At 42.3% G+C, this 21934-nt stretch overlaps 1 protein-coding gene across 4 annotated transcripts in view; it reads right to left on the reverse strand.

The window, feature by feature from the left end:
- RHBDD1 (rhomboid domain containing 1) overlaps window positions 1–21934 on the reverse strand; it is a 152080-nt gene that overhangs the window by 68758 nt on the left and 61388 nt on the right. For all 4 annotated transcript variants that reach the window (XM_088845229.1, XM_055396891.2, XM_055396890.2 and 1 more), the window contains 2 exons: window positions 10104–10192; window positions 5702–5758 (listed from right to left, as the gene is read on the reverse strand). In XM_088845229.1, the coding sequence (XP_088701355.1) occupies window positions 5702–5758; window positions 10104–10192 (146 nt within the window). The remainder of the gene's footprint in view (window positions 1–5701; window positions 5759–10103; window positions 10193–21934) is intronic.

A 21934-nucleotide genomic window follows, 5' to 3' on the forward strand; every position in this document is an offset into this window, starting at 1 on the left:
AGTCTTTCCCAGCATACGGGTCTTTTCCAATGAATCAGTTCTTTGCATGAGATGGCCAAAGTATTGGAGTTTCAGCTTCAGCATCAGTCCTTCCAATGGATATTCAGGACTGATTTCCTTTAGCATTGACTGGTTGGATCTCCTTGCAGTCCAAGGGACTCGCAAGAGTCTTCTCCAACACCACAGTTCAAAAGCATCAGTTCTTCAACGCTGAGTTTTCTTCATGGTCCAACTTTCACATCCATACATGACTACTGGAAAAACCAAAGCTTTGACTAGACGGACCTTTGTCAGTAATGTCTCTACTTTTTAATGCTGTCTAGGTGTGTCATAGCCTTTCTTCCAGGGAGAAAGTGTCTTTTAATTTCATGGCTGCACTCACCATCTTCAGTGATTTTGGAGCCTAAGAAAATAAAGTCTGTCACTGTTTCCATTGTTTCCCCATCTATTTGCCATGAAGTGATGGGACCGGATGCCATGATCTTAGTTTTTTGAATGTTGAGTTTTAAGCTGATCATCCTAGTCCTAAACAAACACTGGTCTACTTTCTGCCTCCATAGCTATGCCTATTCTGGACAATTTTATAAAAGGAATCATATACTATGTGGTGTTTTGTGTCTGGCTTATTTCATTCAGCATATTTTCATGGCTCATCCATGTTGTAGCACAAATCCTTATTTCATTCTCTTCTGTGGCCAAGTAATATTTCATTGTATAAATCTACCACATTTTGTTTACTCACTCACCAATTGATGTCCTTTGGGTTATTTCTACCTTTTTACTATTGTGAATAATGCTGCTACAAATATTTGTATACAAGTTGTTATTTGGACATATGTTTTCATTTCTCTTACATAAGAGTGGAATTGCTAGGTCATATGGTAATTCTATATTTAACCATTTGAAATCGCAAGAATGTTTTCCAAAGAAGTTACACAATTTTCTATTCCTTAGGTGGCTTAGAATATTGGAGTGGGTAGCTGTTCCGTTCTCCAGGGGATCTTCTCAACCCAAGGATCAAAGCCAGATCTCCCACACTATAGGTGGATTCTTTAGGTGGCTCAACTGGTAAAGAATCCACTTGCAATGCGGGAGACCTAGGTTTGATCCCTTGGCTGGGAAGATCCCCTGGAGAAGGGAACGGCTACCCACTCTAGTATTCTGGCCTGGAGAATTCTATGGACTATATAGTTCATGGGGTCACAAAGAGTTGGACACAACTGAGCGATTTTCACTTTCACTTTCTTTACCAGCTGAGCCACCAGGGAAGCCCAGAAATTAGTGGGGATTTACCAAACACCTCCTGTAACCCAACTTCTGTATTCTCTCTCACATTTCCCATGTCAATATATAAACACTATGATATTTAAATCAGGATAAGGATATATCCTCAAATCCCCTCAATGATTTAGGGCTGAAATGAGATCTGGACACAATTTTTAATATGGACACTCTTTTTCAAATTCGTTTCTACTCAACAGAACAATCAGAAAAATTCAGCTCCCACTACTGTGTTGGGCAACACATACCAGCAAGTTTCATATCCTAAGATAAAGGAGACTATGGCACTGCTACAAACCTTGCTTTCTGTGCTTTTCACCAAAAAGCCAAAAATACATATCTATACCACCAACCAAAAAAATTACCCCCCAAACCTTACACATAAGGTCAAATGATCAATACATAATAAATACATCTACTTCAGAAAGAACAAAAAGACAGGGGCAACCATTCCAGAACATAATAGAATATTTACGGACAAGCCACTGAATACCACAGGATGCTTCAGCAATCCTGAATAGAGAGACTGCCCAATTCCCTAAGAGTGCCAATTATTTTATTGCAACACGAAAAGCACACTGGGCACTTTCCCATATGGCTCATTACCACTTTCAAATCCCTGCGGAAAGTCATTTTGTTGCAGAAGGTCTAAGCAGCATTTCTACCTATCTACCCTTAAAAATATTCAGCTAATTAAAAATCCAAAATAGCTCCAAAGCTCTGAATACCTATCTACACAGATACCAGAAACACGACATACGTCTGTGGAGTTTCAACTGACAGATAAATTTGCTACAATTTGAGGCAATGTTTTCTTGATAGAGAAGAACATCTTTCTTCCTGTTATTTCTTATTTAAAATACAACTGAGCAGGGCCTTCACAACATAAAGCCTACAACTCTAAACATCTGAATATTATAAAATCTCATTTGATACTTGCCAGACAAAACATGGGGAGAGAGAAGGGGAAGTTTTAACACTTTAAGTAAAAAAGACTAGTGCGGCTAAACATTCTACATCGTCAGTCACAGTTACCAACAGGAACGAAGATCCCATCAGTACCTATTACAATGAGAAGCGGTCTCCTAGGACCCCAAATTTTCTACAGCCGTTTCACTGGCCCAATCAGATATTTTTAAATCTTCATAATAAACATAGCTGGAAAAACCTAACAATCAAACACTTAAGATAAATAAGTTTAAATTATATCCTGAGATGAATGCTAGTCTAATATTCTTTTGTAGTTATATACTTTGGCTCTGTAATAAAAGAAATTCTGGTTATCATTATTCTATAAACGACTCCATCTGTTCCTTATACACATACCAGGATTTCATGGCAAAAGGGATCAAGAAACACCACCAAGATCAGAAAGATTGGTAACAGCTTTTTAAACATTCATGAGGTTCTGTGACCTATAAATTCTTTTCCAGCTAAGGACGGCCATATTCAGAATAAATCATTGCCTGTAAGAGATACATATGCTCTCATAAAAGTTCCCTAGGTGACCATTAGCATGGCCACCTGGCCTTATGTAGTGCTGCCTTTGAAGAAATCCAATCACTTCAGCGGAAGAAATATAAATATGGTAATCTTACCGGGGATAGGAAAGGAAGGCAAGAGAGGCTTTTATTGTTGCCTTTCATTCTCTGGTCTGTGGGTCTGCTCTGCTTATGCCTCCTTCATATGAAGGAGGCTTTTAGCATGTTTCCCTTTTTTCTCAGTAAGTTCAAAAAAGATGAAAGAAAAGTCGGTAAGGGAAACTGCCCTCTTTGGTAAGGTTAATTCAGTAGAATGCCTATGTCATATCCCTGTGCAACAGAAACAGCAGGGGCTAGGAATCAGTGACTTGCATGTTTAGTCCTAGTTGTGTAACTAAGTACCTGTATGACTTTAGCCAAAATACTTCACATTTTTAAACCTCAATTTCCAATTGTCACAGAAGATGTTGGGATGAGGTCATTTATGATAGTTCAAGCCACGTCTGTGCACAAATATGCTATTATTCTCTTCATCCAGAGGATCATGCCTGTTTCTCTTTGAGATTTAAAAAATGAACCAGGAGAGAAGCCCCTTTTCCCTCAGTACTCTGAGGTATTAGGAGCCATATATACTGGAGACAATAAGGTCAACGGGAAGAGAGAAATCACAATGGGAGACAGAGTCAAAACGGTCTTCCTGTATGATTCACCTCTTCCGAGTCACAGGGGCTGAGAAACCTCTACTCAAACTTAAGTCAGTGTGAGCTGGCCTCCATAACCAACAACCAAAAGGACCCAGAGTTCTTCCATAAGACTGTATCAGCTCTGTGGACAACTAATCATCACACCTCCTCCCTTCAGGTGAGTTCAGAAAGAAACAAGTGAGCTTGCATTGTGTAGCAACTGTTCCTCTCCTACACCAAGACCACAGTTCTAGGACTTTAAGCCTCCAGAGCATCAGAAGTGAAAGCCTCAGAGTGAAGCCGCTGGGGAGCAACAGTATTCTTCACTGCAGTCCATAAGCCTGCTGCTGCTGCTAAGTCACTTCAGTCGTGTCCGACTCTGTGTGACCCCATAGACGGAAACCCACCAGGCTCCCCCTTCCCTGGGATTCTCCAGGCAAGAACACTGGAGTGGGTTGCCATTTCCTTCTCCTATGTGTGAAAGTGAAAAGTGAAAGTGAAGTCGCTTTCGACTGGTAGGACTGCAGCCTACCAGGCTCCTCCATCCATGGGATTTTCTAGGCAAGAGTACTGGAGTGGCTTGCCACTGCCTTCTCCAGTCCATAAGCCTAGGTAATCCCAATCATCTAAGCCTATGATTTTTCTTCCTGAATCCATTAGAATCAGTTGAGAAGCTTTTTTTTTTTTTTAAAGGCCCAAGTCCCTGTCTCTATCCCAATTATAACTTAACTGGTCTGGGTTGAATTCAAGCCATGGACACACTGTAAAAGCTTCTCAGGTGGTTCACATAAACAGCCAAGTTTGACCATCACAATCCAAGCCTTTACAACTACATCAAAACATATCTTGATTGTAACTCCTAGCAGTAGCATTCTGCTGAGTAAATCATTCAGTGGCACTCCACTACATTCTGGATAATTCCAGGCAGGCTTTTTCATAAAGGATTGCAAAGCCCTTTCCTTTCACTGGACTTCCCTGGTGGCTCAGATAGTAAAGCGTCAGGCCACAATGTGGGAGACTCAGGTTCAATCCCTGGGTTGGGAAGATCCCCCGGAGAAGGAAATGGCAACCCACTCCAGTACTCCTGCCTAGGAAATCCCATGGATGGAGGAGGCTGGTGGGCTATAGTCCATGGGGTCACAGAGAGTTGGACACGACTGAGCGACTTCACTTTCTTCCTTTCATTGCTTTCCTTAACTTCATCAAGTAAGGATGTTTACTTAACTCACCAAGACCCAGCACTCCACCTCTTCTGGATGACCTCCAGTAACTGCAACCCTGCTCCCTCCCTTCCAGGCTAAGCACTGCATCAACATCTCTGAAAAGGACTCCTACCTCTGCCAGGAAGGAGCAACTGGGACTGGACTAGATCTTCTACCAAATCAAGCAAAAGATGGGAGGAAATATGAGATGGATGTTTTCAGCCATTGTATAATCGGCAGTTCAAGATTCTGAATCTTGAGAGAAGGGAAATAAAGGAAATGAGCCTGAAGGCACTCTCTAGACTGTGCCTAGTTGAGACAAAAACTACATATGGTCAACAAAGCCTTTAGACTCTCAAACAGTAGCTACCTGGCCCTTAACAGGAAAGGCTGCTGACCCCAGATTTAAGTTACAATGGTTCTCGACAGGCAGGACTATAGAGCCACCCACAGCCTCTGGAGCTTAGGTTCTTTGATGCTTGTCTGCTGGTACTGATCCAGGATAGTACAGTGCAGTCTCGCCAGGCTGGAATATAAGGGTTTTAGCTTAAAAAAGGGCATATGCTTCAACAGGAAGTCCTTTGTACCTATTTACAAAGACCTCTAGAAAAAAAAGACCTTCTCCTCTTTAACTATTAAAGGCATGCCTATCTTAGCTTCTTACAGTAAGTGTGAGTCTTCCTGAATACATAGGTAGAGTGGACCGTGGAGAACTGTATATATGAAAGTAACTTCTAACACTTAGCCAGTGAATGGTCTCTTAGGCTGAGTATCAAGGGGCCTGTTTCTCATATAAATCTTAACATGTCCGAGAAACCTCAAAGCAGTCATTTAACATTTTCTTGTTGGAGTTCCCTCCTCCCCTAACAACGCACCCAGATATGCTCCCTGGACAGCGTCCCCATCCAGCTTCCAGGGACAGTACGGGCACAAGGACCTCATGTCTGCTGTGCTCTCCAGTAGCGCAAACTCATTACCTTACGGGAGCTCTGCAGTGACAAACATAATTTTTAAAGACAAGTTTAACTGTATTAAATGAAATAAAGTTACTTACCTGAACTATTAAAGTAGTACTGCTGTCCTGGGTAATCAATATTGGAGGGGAAAATGCCTAAATATGAAGGGGGAAAAAAAGAACAACATTTTAATTGTAGCCATAGGCTCTGCTCTGACCCCTATTGCCAGTTTTACTGAGGTATGATTAACAAATTAAAATTGTACGTGTTTGGGTTGGTCGTGATTTTTTTAAAAGGTGTACAATGGGATGATGTAATATACATATATGTTATGAAATGATAACCACAATTAAGTTAATTAACACATCTATCACTTTATATCAGAGAAGGCAATGGCAAGCCACTCCAGCACTCTTGCCTAGAAAATCCCATGGATGGAGGAGCCTGGTAGGCTGCAGTTCGTGGGGTCGCTAAGGGTCGGACACGACTGAGCAAATTCACTTTCACTTTTCACTTTCACACATTGGAGAAGGAAATGGCAACCCACTCCAGTGTTCTTGCTTGGAGAATCCCAGGGACGGGGGAGCCTGGTGGGCTTCTGTCTATGGGGTCACACAGAGTCGGACACGACTGAAGTGACTTAGCAGCAGCAGCAGCAGCATCACTTTATATACTTACCATTGTGTGTGTATATATATGAGAAAACATAAGATCTAGTCTCTTAGTAAATTTCAAGTACTATTTCCAGTATTAACAAAGTGCTATTAACTATAGTCACGAAGCTGAACATTACATCCCCAGAACTTACTCATCTTATAACTGAAAGCTTGTACCCTTTGCCCAACATCTCTGCATTTACCCCACCTGCCAAGCCCTGGAAACCACTGTTCTACTCTCTGGTTCTGTGAGTCCAGCGTTTTTAGATTTCACGTGTAAGTGACAACATACTTAATTATCTGGCTTATTTCACATAGCACAGTTCACCCACTTTGTCAAAAACAGGATTAGTTTACTTTTTATGACTGATAATACTCCATTATATATACACACACATACCACATTTTCTTCACCCATTCATCACACATTTGGGATGTTTCCCTATATTGGCTATAGTGAACAAATGCTATGAGGAACATGGGAGTACAGATATATCTTCCAGACATTGATTTCATTTCCTTTGGAAATACACACAGAAGTGGGATTCCTGGATCATAAGGTAGTCCTATTTTTTATTTTTTGAGGACTCTCCATGCTATTTTCCATAGTGGCTGCACCAATATACATTCTCACTAACATCCTCACCAAACTTTGTTATCTCTTGTCTTTTTGATCATTGCTGTCTTAACAATTCCTGCCTGTGATCGATGTTATAAAGCTACAGTAAACAAAACAGTATGTGCATGTGTGTGAGCCCAGTCACGCAGCTGTGCCCAGTTACTTAGTCACGTCCAGCTCTTTGCAACCCCTTGGACTGTAGCCCGCCAGACTCCTCTGTCCATGGGATTCTCCAGGCAAGATTAGTGAAGTGTGCTGCCATTTCCTTCTCCAGGGCATCTTCCTGACCCAGGGATCGAACCCGTGTCTTTGTCTCCTGCACTGGCAGGCAGATTCTTTACCACTGAGCCACCTGGGAAGCCCATTGTATACTATCAAACTATAGCAAACAAAACAGGATGGTACTGGAATAAAAATAGACATGTTGTCTGATAGAACAGAATAGCCCTAAAGCTGTAACTACCACCCTTTCCAACAATTACTAGCTTCTTTGTAACAAAGCTCAAAGTCATTATAAATAATTTCTGAACAATTAAAATATAATCCCTTTTGTTTGGGGTTAGTCCTACAGGGAACAGAACGTGGTGGGGACAATGAAACTCTAACTTACACTCTCTGAAGTTCCTTAAGGTTCCTGACGACATAAGATGATGGTCTCTGCCTTCTAAGGGACCAACCTTGGTCTTTGAGATCTCTGTACAAGTAGAGATGCTCTGTCTATAGAGAGAACATGCCCCACAACCGGGTGTTCGTGAGCCATGATCTTACCCTTCCTAAGGGACTTTCATGTTTCTTACCCCTGAAAGGGCAACAGGACAGAAAATTCAGCACTGCTGAAGGAAAGGAGAGAGGGGAGAGTCACAGGGGACACCTTCAGTGTGAGGCTCCTTTCCCAGGAGTATTTTCCACAGGACTCCTGTGTCACCTCAGTTCTCAAATCACTCTAGATCTTTCTCCTGCTTTACCAGAAAAAGAGGCAGAGGCTGTAGGCTATCTGTGAACAGCACTGAATGTTTCAACTTCATTCAATTTTCCACTTATTATACTGAAAATAGAATGATATTAAAAATAAGTCTCCTTAGAAAACAGGCAAGGTTTCAAGGAGGAAACTAAAAGTTAAAATGTTATAATTATGGGGAAAATCCTCTTTAAAAACAAAATAGTTGCCTAAATTTCATAATATGTCTGTAAGAAAGCTTTACTAACCACTTAATCCTCAGACACACACACACAAAAAGGAAACAACATATTAGACTCCCAAAAATCATTTCTTTTCCTATATCAGCACTGAGGACATTTGGGCAACAAAACTCATAACTGGATTTCCATAATTATGTTGTATCAAAAATATAATAAAACTCTACATTTTCAATACAGGAAGCTCCTGCTACCTCCTCCAGGCACACACACCAGAAACATAGTAAGATGCAAACATAGGAAAATAAAAAGTTGCGTGCATGCAGCACAGTTTGTAAAAGTCACCCAAAAGTGAATACAACCAGCTAATAAAGGCAAGGGCATAATGTCTGGAAAGCTTCCTAATGTCATGAATATTATATGGTTTGCAAGAATACCAGTCATCGGCACAAATAGTGAAAACAAATTATTTATGGCTCAAGAGAAGGTAAAATAGTCTCAGAAGATTCCCAATGAGTAAAAGATGAAATATTGGAACTCATATGGTATATAGAACTAGTGTTTGCAAAACAGTTTCCTTATAAGTCACGACTAGTATAGCATTTTCAATTATGAGAGCCAAAAAATTCATAGGTTTCCTAAGTAAAATAAAGTATTTTCATTGAGCAGCAATTAGAAGGGAAAAATTTTTTTTAATTAAAAAGCAGGAGCCACGCTTCAGGAATAACAGACTTGGTTTGGCCATGCATGAATATATGTCTCGCCTGCCAAGGACCTAGTGAGCATTCTGAATTCTTTAAAATACTGACCTTGTTCTTCAGTACAGATTTGTCTTTCTTTTTTTAACTTTGCCTTGAACTTTGAATTCATGGAATATTACAAAAGAAATCACATTTTAAACCTGCTTTAGTTCTCTGAATTTCAAGGAAATAGTGGTTTCCGGTGAGTGGCAACAATGCTGTGGGTGGAAATGTGCACCTCATTTGTCCCCTTTGGTACATATACACAATGGAGTATTATTCAGCCATTAAAAAGAATACATTTGAATCAGTTCTAATGAGGTGGATGAAACTGGAGCCTATTATACAGAGTAAAGTAAGGCAGAAAGAAAAACACCAATACAGTATACTAACGCATATATGTGGAATTTAGAAAGATGCAAATGATAACCCTGTATACGAGACAGCAAAAGAGACACAGATGTATAGAACAGTCTTTGGGACTCTGTGGGAGAGGGTGAGGGTGGGATGATTTGGGAGAATGGCATTGAAACACGTATGTTGTCATATGTGAAACGAATCACTAGTTCAGGGTCAATGCATGTTATAGGATGCTCGGGGCTGGCATGCGGGGATGACCCAGAGGGAGGATAAAGGGAGGAGGGAGGTGGGAGGGGGGTTCAGGAGGGGGAACTTATGTAGACCCGGGGCGGATTCATGTCAATGTATGGCAAAACCAACCAATATAATATTGTAAAGTAATTTGCCCCCAATAAAAAATAAATTAATTACCAAAAAAAAAAAAAAGAAAGCATCATGTTTAAAACTGGGGTTTTCAGTCTCCTTTCTGGAGCTATGAGAGGACCAGCACCAGCTGGTTCACCTCTTAGTTTAAAAAGAGCCTATTAGGGAATTCCTAAGTTGAATCACAGGGAAACTTGGGGTTGCTTTTATTCCCATTAAACCGAAGATGAACTTCCAACTGCTGCTGCGTCACTTCAGTCGTGTCCGACTCTGTGTGACCCCATAAACGGAAGCCCACTAGGCTCCCCCATCCCTGGGATTCTCCAGGCAAGAACACTGGAGTGGGTTGCCATTGCCTTCTCCAACTAGTCATGCCAAAGGTGTTCTGTGCTTGTGTGCTCAGCTCCTCAGTCATGTCTGACTTTGCAACCCCATGGACTGTAGCCCGCCAGGCTCCTCTGTCCATGGAATTTTCCAGGCAAGAATACTGGAGTGGGTTGCCATTTCCTGCTTCGGGGGATCTTGCCAACTCAAGGAACGAACTCGTGTCTTTTGTGTCTCCTGCGTTGTAGCAGGTGGATTCTTTACCATTGAGCCACTGGAGAAGCCCTATTCTATTCCATACCTGTGCATGATTCCATGATCTTCTTCAGAGGCCCATGAGTGTACATCAGTCCAACAAGAATTCCAGCCAGATGCCCGGCAAAGGAAGTCCTAGGAGAGAAGGGGAACCTTCATGAGTGTTTGCTCTGCTGCGGACTACACACTGTCTTCTCAATAGCCAGGGGTGTGTCAGTTAGTCGCAGTTTGCAGCTCTAGTTCTGCATCACATCTTTCATGATGAACAGCATTTAACTCAGTCCCAAGGACATCACTTCCTACCTTACAAGAAAAAAAAAAAGTACAATGAATAACAAACATAACAGGTTTAAAAGGCAATCTCCCTCACTGACCAAGAGAAGTGAGCTGGCTCCTTTAGGATAGCAGAAGTGTTTTTGTCAAGGCAACCCATTATACTTCGTCCAGTTTTATGTCTGTAGCTCTTATCAGGAAGTATCAATGAAATCCATTTCCTCTGAATTAAATCTTGAGTTAGCCACTGTGAGGGACGGGCATTACCTGTGTTCACAGCAGAGCAGACAGCTACAGTTTTCCCACCCTGACTAGTGAGGCAAAGAGCAAGAGAAACTTTGCAGAAGAGATTGAGATGTCCACCCCCTCCTGCACCCCTCACATAAATGTGGATCTTTCAGTCCCTCAGCCCCCAAAAACCCCAAAATGCAAACTTCAAGCTTGAAAGATGAGAGAGCATTAAATCGGTTCCACTCTTCTTAAAATAGCATCTAAAATTAGCAATTGCTTCTATAAATATAAACACAAGGCAAGCCCCAGCTAAGTGTATGCCGAATGAGTAAAAGGAGTAAATCGAAGATCACCCAGCCTGGCTTTCTGCCGCCCCCAGCTCCTGCTCCCAGTGCAGCCCATGCCCTCCATCAGTTATTCTCCCCAACCAGAGGTGAGGTCACGAATGTCACTGCCACCCTGTAGCGCTCACTGACTCCTCTGCTTACAGACACTTTAGCTTGTGCGCAAGGCCCTCCCACTCACTGCCCTGCCCATCTCTTCTCTCCGTCCTCATCTCCTACTAAACCCATGCCCACAGCCCACTGCCACACCCCTCAAGAGCTCACAGGTGACCCCAAGGCTAAACTGAAGAGTACCCCGTCATAAAAACTCTTCACATCTCAGGTGAAGAGTTCCTCTTCCTTCGAAAGTTACCAAGGAGCTGATGTGAACTCCAAGAGCACAGTGATATTTGTGGTTTACACAGAGGTATCTCGCACACCTAGGATGGTGCCTGGCACAGGACAACCAACGTGTGGAATGCAGGATTCCAGTGTCCCAGGATGGTTTCAGCAAGAAGAGCAGGGGGCAATTTAAAGTCGCGGTACCTTCAGCCTCAGAGCACTGGCTGTGCCATGGCAGGGACCGAGCCATGCCGCTGATGCTGTCACCCTCATGAGATATAGAATCAAATCCAATATACCTTGTGACCATGACAGCAAAGAACAGAGGCAAGAGGCCCTTAACGCCACAAGTGAGGCAGCCACAAGTAATTGCCAAAGTCTCAGGGCTACGGAGACTTGCTGGCTCGCAGGAAAGAAACAGACAAGGGAGCACTTCAGAGAAAAAGATGAAAGGAAGCCTTGTGTAGTCAGGACGGTCCTGCCCAGTAGCCAACTCAATCACACTACTGCCCAAACAAGGCTCTGCATGCGTCTACACACACTGAAAGTCATACCACGTGTGGGCGTGCATGTGTGCACGCACATACACACATACACATAATCATCCCTTAAGGATAGCTGCTATTTTCATCAAATATCTCTAACTAACAGCATGTTTGACCTGATAATAAAAACATGGGCTCAGACAGTTGGTTTCCCATTTTCAGAGAAGAACAATATTAACTGTGCTTTCCTTCAGCTTCCCCCCCCAAAAAAAACCCAAACTGTACTTATTTTATTCTATTTTTAGGCAAATAAACTCTCCAACTAGTTCGAGGAATGGCAAATAAAGTGGTGGCTTGAGCAAAGAAGAGGCCAGAATCAAATTTTTGAAAAGAGTAACTTCAATTTAACTGAAAAGAATAAAATACATTGATATCTTTGAAACTTTTTAAGCCAATCTTTACGGTAAATTATATAACTATAACATGACATGGGAGAAAATTTCAATTTTAAATCCCAACCTATTAAACAATCAAGTTTAAACCTCATTTATAATTAGAGCATAATATAGTTAAAAAAAAAAGAGGCATGTAAATTTTGCATTAAGCTTCCCGGGTGGCTCAGCAGTAAAGAATATCCCTACCAATGCAGGAGACCTGGGTTCTATCCCTGGGTCGAGAAGATCCCCTGGAGGAATAAATGGCAGTCCACTCCAGTACTGTTGCCTGGAGAATCCCATGGACAGAGGAGCCTGGTGGGCTACAGTCCATGGGATCGCAGAGAGTTGGACAAAACTGAGTGACCAAACAACAATATAGTTAAATGAAATTTTTCTCTCTCTAAATGGGTTTGTAGAAGTCTGAGTTATAATCACATTACAAATAACTAAGGAAGAGAGACTGGCAGACCAGAGACTATATTTCATTATCTGCCTAAAGCCCCATCTCAACAATTTTACTGTCCTTATCATTTCATTTAAGCTATATAGAAGTGTTTTTCTTTTAAAATAAAATACAAGAAGAGCTTATGATCTTATTCAGTCAAAACTGAGAACCTCTCAGGACTTCCCTTGAGGTCCAGTGGTTAAGGCCCCACGTTTCCAATGCAGCGGGTGAAGGCTTGATTCCTGGTCGGAAAACTAAGATCCCACCTGCTGCATGGCATCAGTTCAGTTCAGTCGCTCAGTCGTGTCAGACTCTTTGCAACCCCATGAATCACAGCACACCAGGCCTCCCTGTCCATCACCACTCCCGAAGTTCACTCAAACTCATGTCCATCGAGTCGGTGATGCCATCCGGCCATCTCATTCTCTGTCGTCCCCTTCTCCTCCTGCCCCCAATCCCTCCCAGCAGCAGAGTCTTTTCCAGTGAGTCAACTCTTCACATGAGGTGGCCAAAGTACTGGAGTTTCAGCTTTATCATCAGCCTTACAAATAATTATACTTAGCCTTACAAATAGCTGTGAAGAGAAGTGAAAAGCAAAGGAGAAAAGGAAAGATACAAGCATCTGAATGCAAAGTTCCAAAGAATAGCAAAGAGAGAGAAGAAAGCCTTCCTCAGCGATCAATGCAAAGAAATAGAGGAAAACAACAGAATAGGAAAGACTAGAGATCTCTTCAAGAAAATTAAGGGAAAATTTCATGCAAAGATGGGCTCGATAAAGGACAGAAATGGTATGGACCTAAAAGAAGCAGAAGATATTAAGAGGTGGCAAGAATACACAGAAGAACTGTACAAAAAAGATCTTCACGACCAAGATAATCACAATGGTGTGATCACTGACCTAGAGCCAGACATCCTGGAATGTGAAGTCAAGTGGGCCTTAGAAAGCATCACTACAAACAAAGCTAGTGGAGGTGATGGAATTCCAGTGGAGCTATTTCAAATCCTGAAAGATGATGCTGTGAAAGTGCTGCACTCAATATGCCAGCAGATTTGGAAAACTCAGCAGTGGCCACAGGACTGGAAAAGGTCAGTCTTCATTCCAATCCCAAAGAAAGGCAATGCCAAAGAATGCTCAAACTACCGCACAATTGTACTCATCTCACATGCTAGTAAAGTCATGCTCAAAATACTCCAAGCCAGGCTTCAGCTATATGTGAACCGTGAAATTCCAGATGTTCAAGCTGGTTTTAGAAAAGGCAGAGGCACCAGAGATCAAATTGTCAACATCCGCTGGATCACGGAAAAAGCAAGAGAGTTCCAGAAAAACATCTATTTCTGCTTTATTGACTATGCCAAAGCCTTTGACTGTGTGGATCACAATAAACTGGATAATTCTGAAAGAGATGGGAATACCAGACCACCTGACCTGCCTCTTGAGAAACCTATATGCAGGTCAGGAAGCAACAGTTAGGATTCGACATGGAACAACAGATTTGTTCCAAATAGGAAAAGGAGTACATCAAGGCTGTATATTGTCACCCTGCTTATTTAACTTCTATGCAGAGTACATCATGAGGAACGCTGGGCTGGAAGAAGCACAAGCTGGAATCAATATTGCCAGGAGAAATATCAATAACCTCAGATAGGCAGCAGACACCACCCTTATGGCACAAAGTAAAGAGGAACTAAAAAGCCTCTTGATGAAAGTGAAAGAGGAGCATCAAAAAGTTGGCTTGAAGCTCAACATTCAGAAAACTAAGATCATGGCATCTGGTCCCATCACTTCACGGGAAATAGACGGGGAAACAGTGTCAGACTTTTATTTTGGGGGCTCCAAAATCACTGCGGATGCTGACTGCAGCCATGAAATTAAAAGACACTTACTCCTTGGAAGGAAAGTTATGACCAACCTAGATAGCATATTAAAAAGCAGAGACATTACTTTGCCAGCAAAGGTCCGTCTAGTCAAGGCTATGTTTTTTCCAGTGGTCATGTATGGATGTGAGAATTGGACTGTGAAGAAAGCTGAGCGCCAAAGAATTGATGCTTTTGAACTGTGGTATTGGAGGAGACTCTTGGAGTCCCTTGGACTGCAAGGAGATCCAACCAGTTCTTTCTAAAGGAGATCAGTCCTGGGTGTTCATTGGAAGGACTGATGCTAAAGCTGCATGGCACAGCTAACACAAACAACCAACCCCTGATAAAGTCTCAACATTATACACAGAAAAGGGAAGGATGCCATCCATGACAAAGGAATCATATGCTTGCCTCAAGAGGTGAGTTAACCTGCTCCATGCTGTAGGTAACTGTTTGACAAACGACTGCCCTTCGCCTTCTAAGAGATACCCATGTCATGAGAGAGGAAACAGACCTGCAGACAGGAAACGGAAGTGGAGTTGGGAGCTACCTCCTCCCTGGTAGGATGGGGCAGCCCAGTCCTAGAATTAGGACACTTTATCCTGGCCCCTGGGGGTGCTGGGAAGGAGGCAGGGGTAAAGGAGGCCCGGGGCTTTGAGGGAAGAAGATACATCTGGGCTCTCTGATTAGTGGCTGGGAATGTCAGATGTCACAGCTTTAGAAACAGACTGTGTTACTGTGATCATAATGACACACGCTAAACAGATGCCTCAACATCTCTGACATCTGAGGCTCCCTGAGCTCCACAGCAGCCCTCCTAGAAGGTGCACTCTTCTCCTCCCTTACTTATACCTGCCGGCTGACACCCCAAGTGGCAGGCTGGGGAAACCCTGCTTTTAGGAACAGCCTGAGAAGGTCTCCAGCTGGGATGAGGATTTGGTGGTGACCTGCTCTCCTCCATCCTAATCTACGGTAATTCCTCAGGGACAGAACCGCTGTCCTCAGCTCTGCATCCGTGACCACACCTGGTACAGCATCAGCAGCATTGGTAAGTGGCCTGACTCTAGTTCTTAGTAAACAACTCCTGAAGGAATGAAGCAGAACTAAAATTAACACACAAAATGCACACATCTGACCTATATTCCAACTACACTCTAAAAGCACAAGTAACACCAGTCACCAGTGAATAGCTGCTTTAGTATCAAGTTTCACTGGGAGAGACAATGATTGAACACACACTTCCTCCCCGTGCTCACTCTTACACACTTGGACAACATATTACACAAACCATGTGTTCACTAAACAAAACAAAAACACTAAGTCTATTATTATAGCCTAAAATTGATCACTTAGAAGCTTTGTTTCTTCTGATAGCTCAAGAGGGACTCTTTAGAAAATCTTAACAGCTATAGTCAAACATTGACTGTGATGGTGAGATGTGGTCACAAGAGCCAGATATACCACTGCTGTGGGTGGCCACACAGGCTGAGCTCTGTGTGAACTACAGACAGAAGGCAAATCACCTGTCCAGGGTCTCAATGGTTCTGCAAAGTAACTGACAGATCCGATATTCAAATCCAGATGCTCCGATCTCATTGTCAGAGTGAGTTAAGTGCTGATACAATTTCTTCTTAATAGGGGGACAATACAATAATCCAGTAGTCCTTTAATTTGTCCAGGTTCTAAATCCCTTTAAATGTCTGATAAACGCCATGAATCCTGTCTGCGGAAAGACTCCACATTCACAAGGTATGTCACTTATCATTTAAGAAGTTCATAGATGCCTTGAATCCTATCCATGGACCTCTGATTAAAAATCCATGCCTGAAAACAATTCATCACAAACAGAAGAATTTCGAATACCGGCACTAAGTCTAGGCAGTTTCACACTCAATTGGAAAAATATTTTGTTTGTATTCAAATCCTAACACAGAGGCAGCCATTTCCTTAGATCACTTAAGTTCATGAACATGTCCAACTTCTTTGTTGGCCCATTGCTCTCTCATGGTGGAACCTACATCTGGGATCAATTTCTTTCTCTCTAAAATCCAACTTTTAGCAATTCTTTCAGCTCAAGTCTGAAAGTAAAAATTTCTGCCTGTCTTTGTATGTTCAAGAAGGTCCTATTTCTGAATCTACTACTGCTGCTAAGAAATGCTCTGACCATCGGACAGTCATTCTTCTATAGGTGATCTGGCTCTTCTCTCAGCCTTTAAGATTTCCTCTTTATGTTAGATTTACTGCCATTATGGATCATTCCAGTTGTAGACTGGTTTAATTCCCTCCTTGAGATTTGTTGCTTTTTCAACCCGAGGTCTCATGTCTTTCTATAGCTATGAAAAAGCTTCATTGTTTTTCATCCGGTGGACCTCCAGCTATGCAGCACTTGCGTATTGAGCACAGAGTGGGGCCTCAATATGTGTTTATAGAAAAAAAAATTTAAAAAAAAGAAAATAGGAAAAGCAAATATCAAATCAGTGTTGCTACATGTAAGTAACAGTGATAGTGGAAGATAATTTGGGAGCAAAACTAAGATACTATTGTGGATCATAGGTCAATTACCTCTCAGTAAAGCTGAAGAAAAGATACTATAGTGGATTTTAGTTCCACAGACAACATACAGACAATATTATTAATACCAACACAGTGTTCTTTCCTACTATGCTAGCATCGGCTGATCCCCACTCCATTAACAGGCAAATTATTTGTCAGGCTGAGCTAAGCGGTTATACAAATGTTCGTACTGTCGCATGCACTGTTGAAGAATCAAAACTAAAGTTATGATTGGAAGCCAGGACAAGCTCTACAGGACCTCTGTTAAATGGCAAACTCTGCCCAGAGTTGAAGAGGTGATCCTCTCAGGCACAGTTCAGAAAGCAGGAAATGAATTACTCTAAGACGTGATCTCACCATGGATGAACAGCAAAAGGCCTCATTAAGGACACAACTTGATGGAGATCCAGTGTTGGACAAGGTAAGACGATAAGGTAGGGTTAAAGACAGTCAGCTAGAAGTGGCCTCTGGTACTGGATGTTCCAGAATTTCCTCCTGTAAAAGCAGTTACTACCAGGTAGGAACTGAGTGGATCAGAAGGTCTGGGGATCTTAATAAAAGGCCCCTGACTGCCATTACAGAAATAAGATTTAGCAAGAATTTTTCAGCTTTAGTGAACATCACTATGGAAAATCTTGGTCAGATGGCTTCTTCCCAAGATACCCTGTTCTTATACCATCTGTTTTCTATCTGTGATGCTTTGTTCAACCACAGCCAGCCTGTTTCTTTAGCAATGGCACTTTGGGAGACACCTGATCTACGTGTCTCTCACCATACCGTTCTCATGCCCTCTCCAGCTCGCTGTGGCCTCAGAAGGAAAAACTAGTCTCCTTCCAGTATTATATCTCCTTAAAGGTAATGCAATCTCTACTCTCCTTGTTGGTTTGATAATCATGGCACCAACCTCAAACATAGAGCTGGGAGCTGACCGCTGACATTTACTTCAGTCCCAGACAAACAAGACTTAGACAAAAATAAGCATCACAAAGGTTGGAGGAGCCTCTCTTACACAAGAGCTTCCAATATAATAGATGATACCAAGCAATTCCTTGGCTCTCAAGTACACGTCTCTCAGCCTGGCAGCAAGAAAATCCCATGAGCTGGTTCAAGGAAGCAGCATTCATTCATTCACCAAATACTGATTGACTGACTACTATATAAACAAGACAGTCACTGCCTCATAGAGCTTATAATTGGTGGGGGAAACAGACAGACACACACACACTAACTGTGAATTGTGTTAAGTGTAGGGAAGGGCCTCCACTTTCCCTAGGGTGGTCTGGGATGGCTCCTTAAGTGGCATTTAAAGTGACATACACAGGATTTGAAGCTGGCAGGCCACGAGGCGAGGATGGGAGCCTCTGGCAGGGAAAAGTACATATGGAAGAACTTTGACGGAAGGAGGAATTTGGTGTTTTAAAAACACTGAGATGGCTATGAGGTGGCCAAATCCAGTGAGATGATGGAAAAAATGAATTTCAGCATGAGATGAATTTAGAAAAACAGGTAAAGGTCAAGTCCTATAGGCCTTATGTGCCATGCGGAGGAATTTGGGTTATTTCATAAGTACAATGGGAGGCCACTGGAGAAGTTTAAAAAGGAGAATTCTTAAGAGTGATCTATTCTGTCTGCTGAGCAAACAAACTCTCAAGTGTCAGCAGACCAGGAAGGAGGCTAATGTAGCTCAGATGAGAGGCAGCAGCTTGGAAGAGGGTGGGAGCAGTAAGCGTGGAGAGAAAAGAATGGCTTGAGGTCTATTTGGTGACCAAGATAAAGGATTTGTTGATATATTCAGTGCAGAGGGTGAGGAACAGGGAGAAAGCTAGGCTTCTGGCTTGTATAATGAGACAGATGAGGGAACTAACTACTAAGATGGGGAAAACCAGAGAAAAAGGGGAGCGAGAGGGGAGAATCTAAGAGCTCCGTTTTGATGTGTTTACTCTGAGATGCCTGCAAGACAATTAAATAGAAATACCGAGGGGAGTGTTCACTAGACAGCTGGATACCAAGTTGGAAATTGAGAGGAAGAATGACTCAAAATTCATATATTTAACTTTACTTGACTCCTAGAATATCTGTATACATAGGGCCATGATATTATATCTTTAAGTATATAACATACGAGGCTCCTCTGTCCATGGGATTCTCCAGGCAAGAATACTGGAGGGGGTAGCCATTCTCTTCTTCAGGGATCTCCTTGGCCCAGGAAACAAACTCAGCTCTCCTGCATTGCAGGCAGAATCTTTACTGTCTGAGCCACCAGGGAAGCCCTGGTTCTGATGCATTATGCACACACAAATACACATATACATATCTAAAAATAGGAGATGCATAGAAATAGCAACCAATGGGGGAAAAGAACATCCCCCTTTCTTTGTTCCAAATTTCTTAAAAGAGTGTTTTTACTATGTTACTGGGGGCTCAGTCATGTCTCTTTGCCAGCTTCTCTGTCCATAGAATTTCCCAGGCAAAATTACTGGAGTGGCTTGCCATTTCCTCCTCCAGGGTATCTTCCCAACCCAGGAATCAAAACTGTATTTTCCTATGTCTCCTACGCAGACAAACAGATTCTTTACCACTGAGCTACCTTGGGAAGAATTTCATTATCTTTTAAAAATATATAAAGAAAACAGTAACTTGACAAGGCTCTCATTTAAAAGACAACATTTCTCTCATTGATGTGGTGGATAGATCTAAATATTTTTGCTGTTGTTGTTGAAGTAAATCGTTAAGAAAGCTTTCCTCCATTTGGCACATGCTGTTCTTGCCTGGAGAATCTCAGGGACGGGGGAGCCTGGTGGGCTTCCGTCTGTGGGGTCGCACAGAGTCGGACACGACTGAAGCGACTTAGTAGCAGCAGCAGCAGCAGCAGTGTTTCTAAGTTGACCTCCAGATGGAAATCAAGATCACTAGCTTTCTAGCATTAATAAGTTTCTTTAGAGGCTGTGCTATTATTCAAATCTCCTTCAAAACATAATGAGAAGTTGTGCCAAATTAAATGAAAGCAACAGGTAAGTGAAATTACACACAAAATAAATGAATAACCCAATACACTTAACTGGAGCACAGATGTTACAGAGTCAGTGTAATTCTTTAAGTGAGGCTGGTGTTCTTTTCCTCACCAGACACTTCATGTAACTGGACACCTCCTAGAGTTCCCTCTCTCATATCTTCCATATCACTGCTGAGTAGGTTCCATTGGCCCAAAATCTCTCCATCTGCTCTGCACTGCCCTCAAGCCCTGTCACATCCCAGGCTTGAGTCATTTGCAAAAGCTATGATTCCACTCCGCGCAGCTTAATATGCACTGTGCCCTTTGCCTATTTGAGCCCAAGTGAAACAGCCTTCCTGATCACCCTTGGCCGCTGCCTCAGGACAAGGCAGGGGCAGCTTCTTGGCTCTTGGAGTATCGTCTGAGTTCCTCCAGCATTTAAGACTTTCTTTGTCTGCAGGTGTGTCTGCCTTTGCCCTGCTGCTTAACCTACTGGCTACGAACCCGATCACACCCAACAACCCTCAAGCCCAAATATTCTTTAATGCTCACTCTGTTTTCTTGTAATGGAATTTATAAATAAAGTATATCTACACACACATTTTTAAAAACACCGACACAACACATACACTCAATCTCAATTCAATGCCCCAGCTGTAAACACTAGAAAATTTTAAATCACACAATAAAATACTATGAATTACAAATGTCCAGGGACTTTCCTGGTGGTCCAGTGTTAGTAGCCACCTGCCAGTGCAGGGGACATGGGTTCAGTTCCTGGTCCAGGAAGATTCCGCAAGCCGTGCGGCAGCTCAGTCCGCGCACCACAACTACTGAGGCCCCCGTGCCGCAGAGCCCATGCTCCCCACAAAAGAAGCCCCTACTTGCCCAACTAGAGAAAGCCCTCACGAAGCAATGAGACCCAGCACAGCCAAAGATAATAAACAAGATTTTTTTTATTGGTACAATAATTTTATTTATTATTGTTTGTGTTTCAGTTTTTTCAATTGACCTAATGATGTTCTTTTAGACATATTCCTCTAGTACAGGATCCAGGCTAGGGTCAGGGGTTGAACTTGTCGTGTCTCTTTAGCCTCCCTAAATCTGGAACATGTCCACAATTTTCTTTGTCTTTTATGACACTGACATTTTTGAAGAATATAGTTCTCCATCTTTTTATTAAATAACTGTTTTCTAGAGACATTAATCATATACCATACACTGTACAACTTTAAAGTGGATGAGTCAATGATTTTTAATATATGCACAGAACTGGGCAACCATCATTACATTCAGTTTTAGAATATATTCATCATCCCAAAGGAACTATGTGCCTATTAGCAGTCATTCCTCATTTCCTCCCAACCTCTCCAGCCCTAGGCATCCTGTCATCTACAGGTTCTGTCTCTATGGATTTACTTATTCTGGACACTTCATATATGCTCAACATCCCTCACAATCAGAGAAATGCAAATCAAAACCACAATGAGATACCATTTCACACCAGTCAGAATGGCTGCTACCCAAAAGTCTACATGCAATAAATGCTGGAGAGGGTGTAGAGAGAAGGGAACCCTCTTACACTGTTGGTGGGAATCCAAACTAGTACAGCCACTATGGAGAACAGTGTGGAGATTCCTCAAAAAATTGGAAATAGAACTGCCGTATGATCCAGCAATCGCACTCCTGGGCATACACACCGAGGAAACCAGAATTGAAAGAGACACATGTACTCCAATGTTCATTGCAGCACTGTTTATAATAGCCAGGACATGGAAGTAATCTAGATGTCCATCTTCAGACGAATGGATAAGAAAGCTGTGATATACATACACAATGGAGTATTACTCAGACATTAAAAAGGATGCATTTGAATCAGTTCTAATGAGGTGGATGAAACTGGAGCCTATTATACAGAGTGAAGTAAGCCAGAAAGAAA

This window comes from Moschus berezovskii, chromosome 2 (assembly GCF_049115385.1).
Source record: "Moschus berezovskii isolate FMDL1 chromosome 2, NW_MosBer_1.0, whole genome shotgun sequence".
Classification (NCBI taxonomy): domain Eukaryota; kingdom Metazoa; phylum Chordata; class Mammalia; order Artiodactyla; family Moschidae; genus Moschus; species Moschus berezovskii.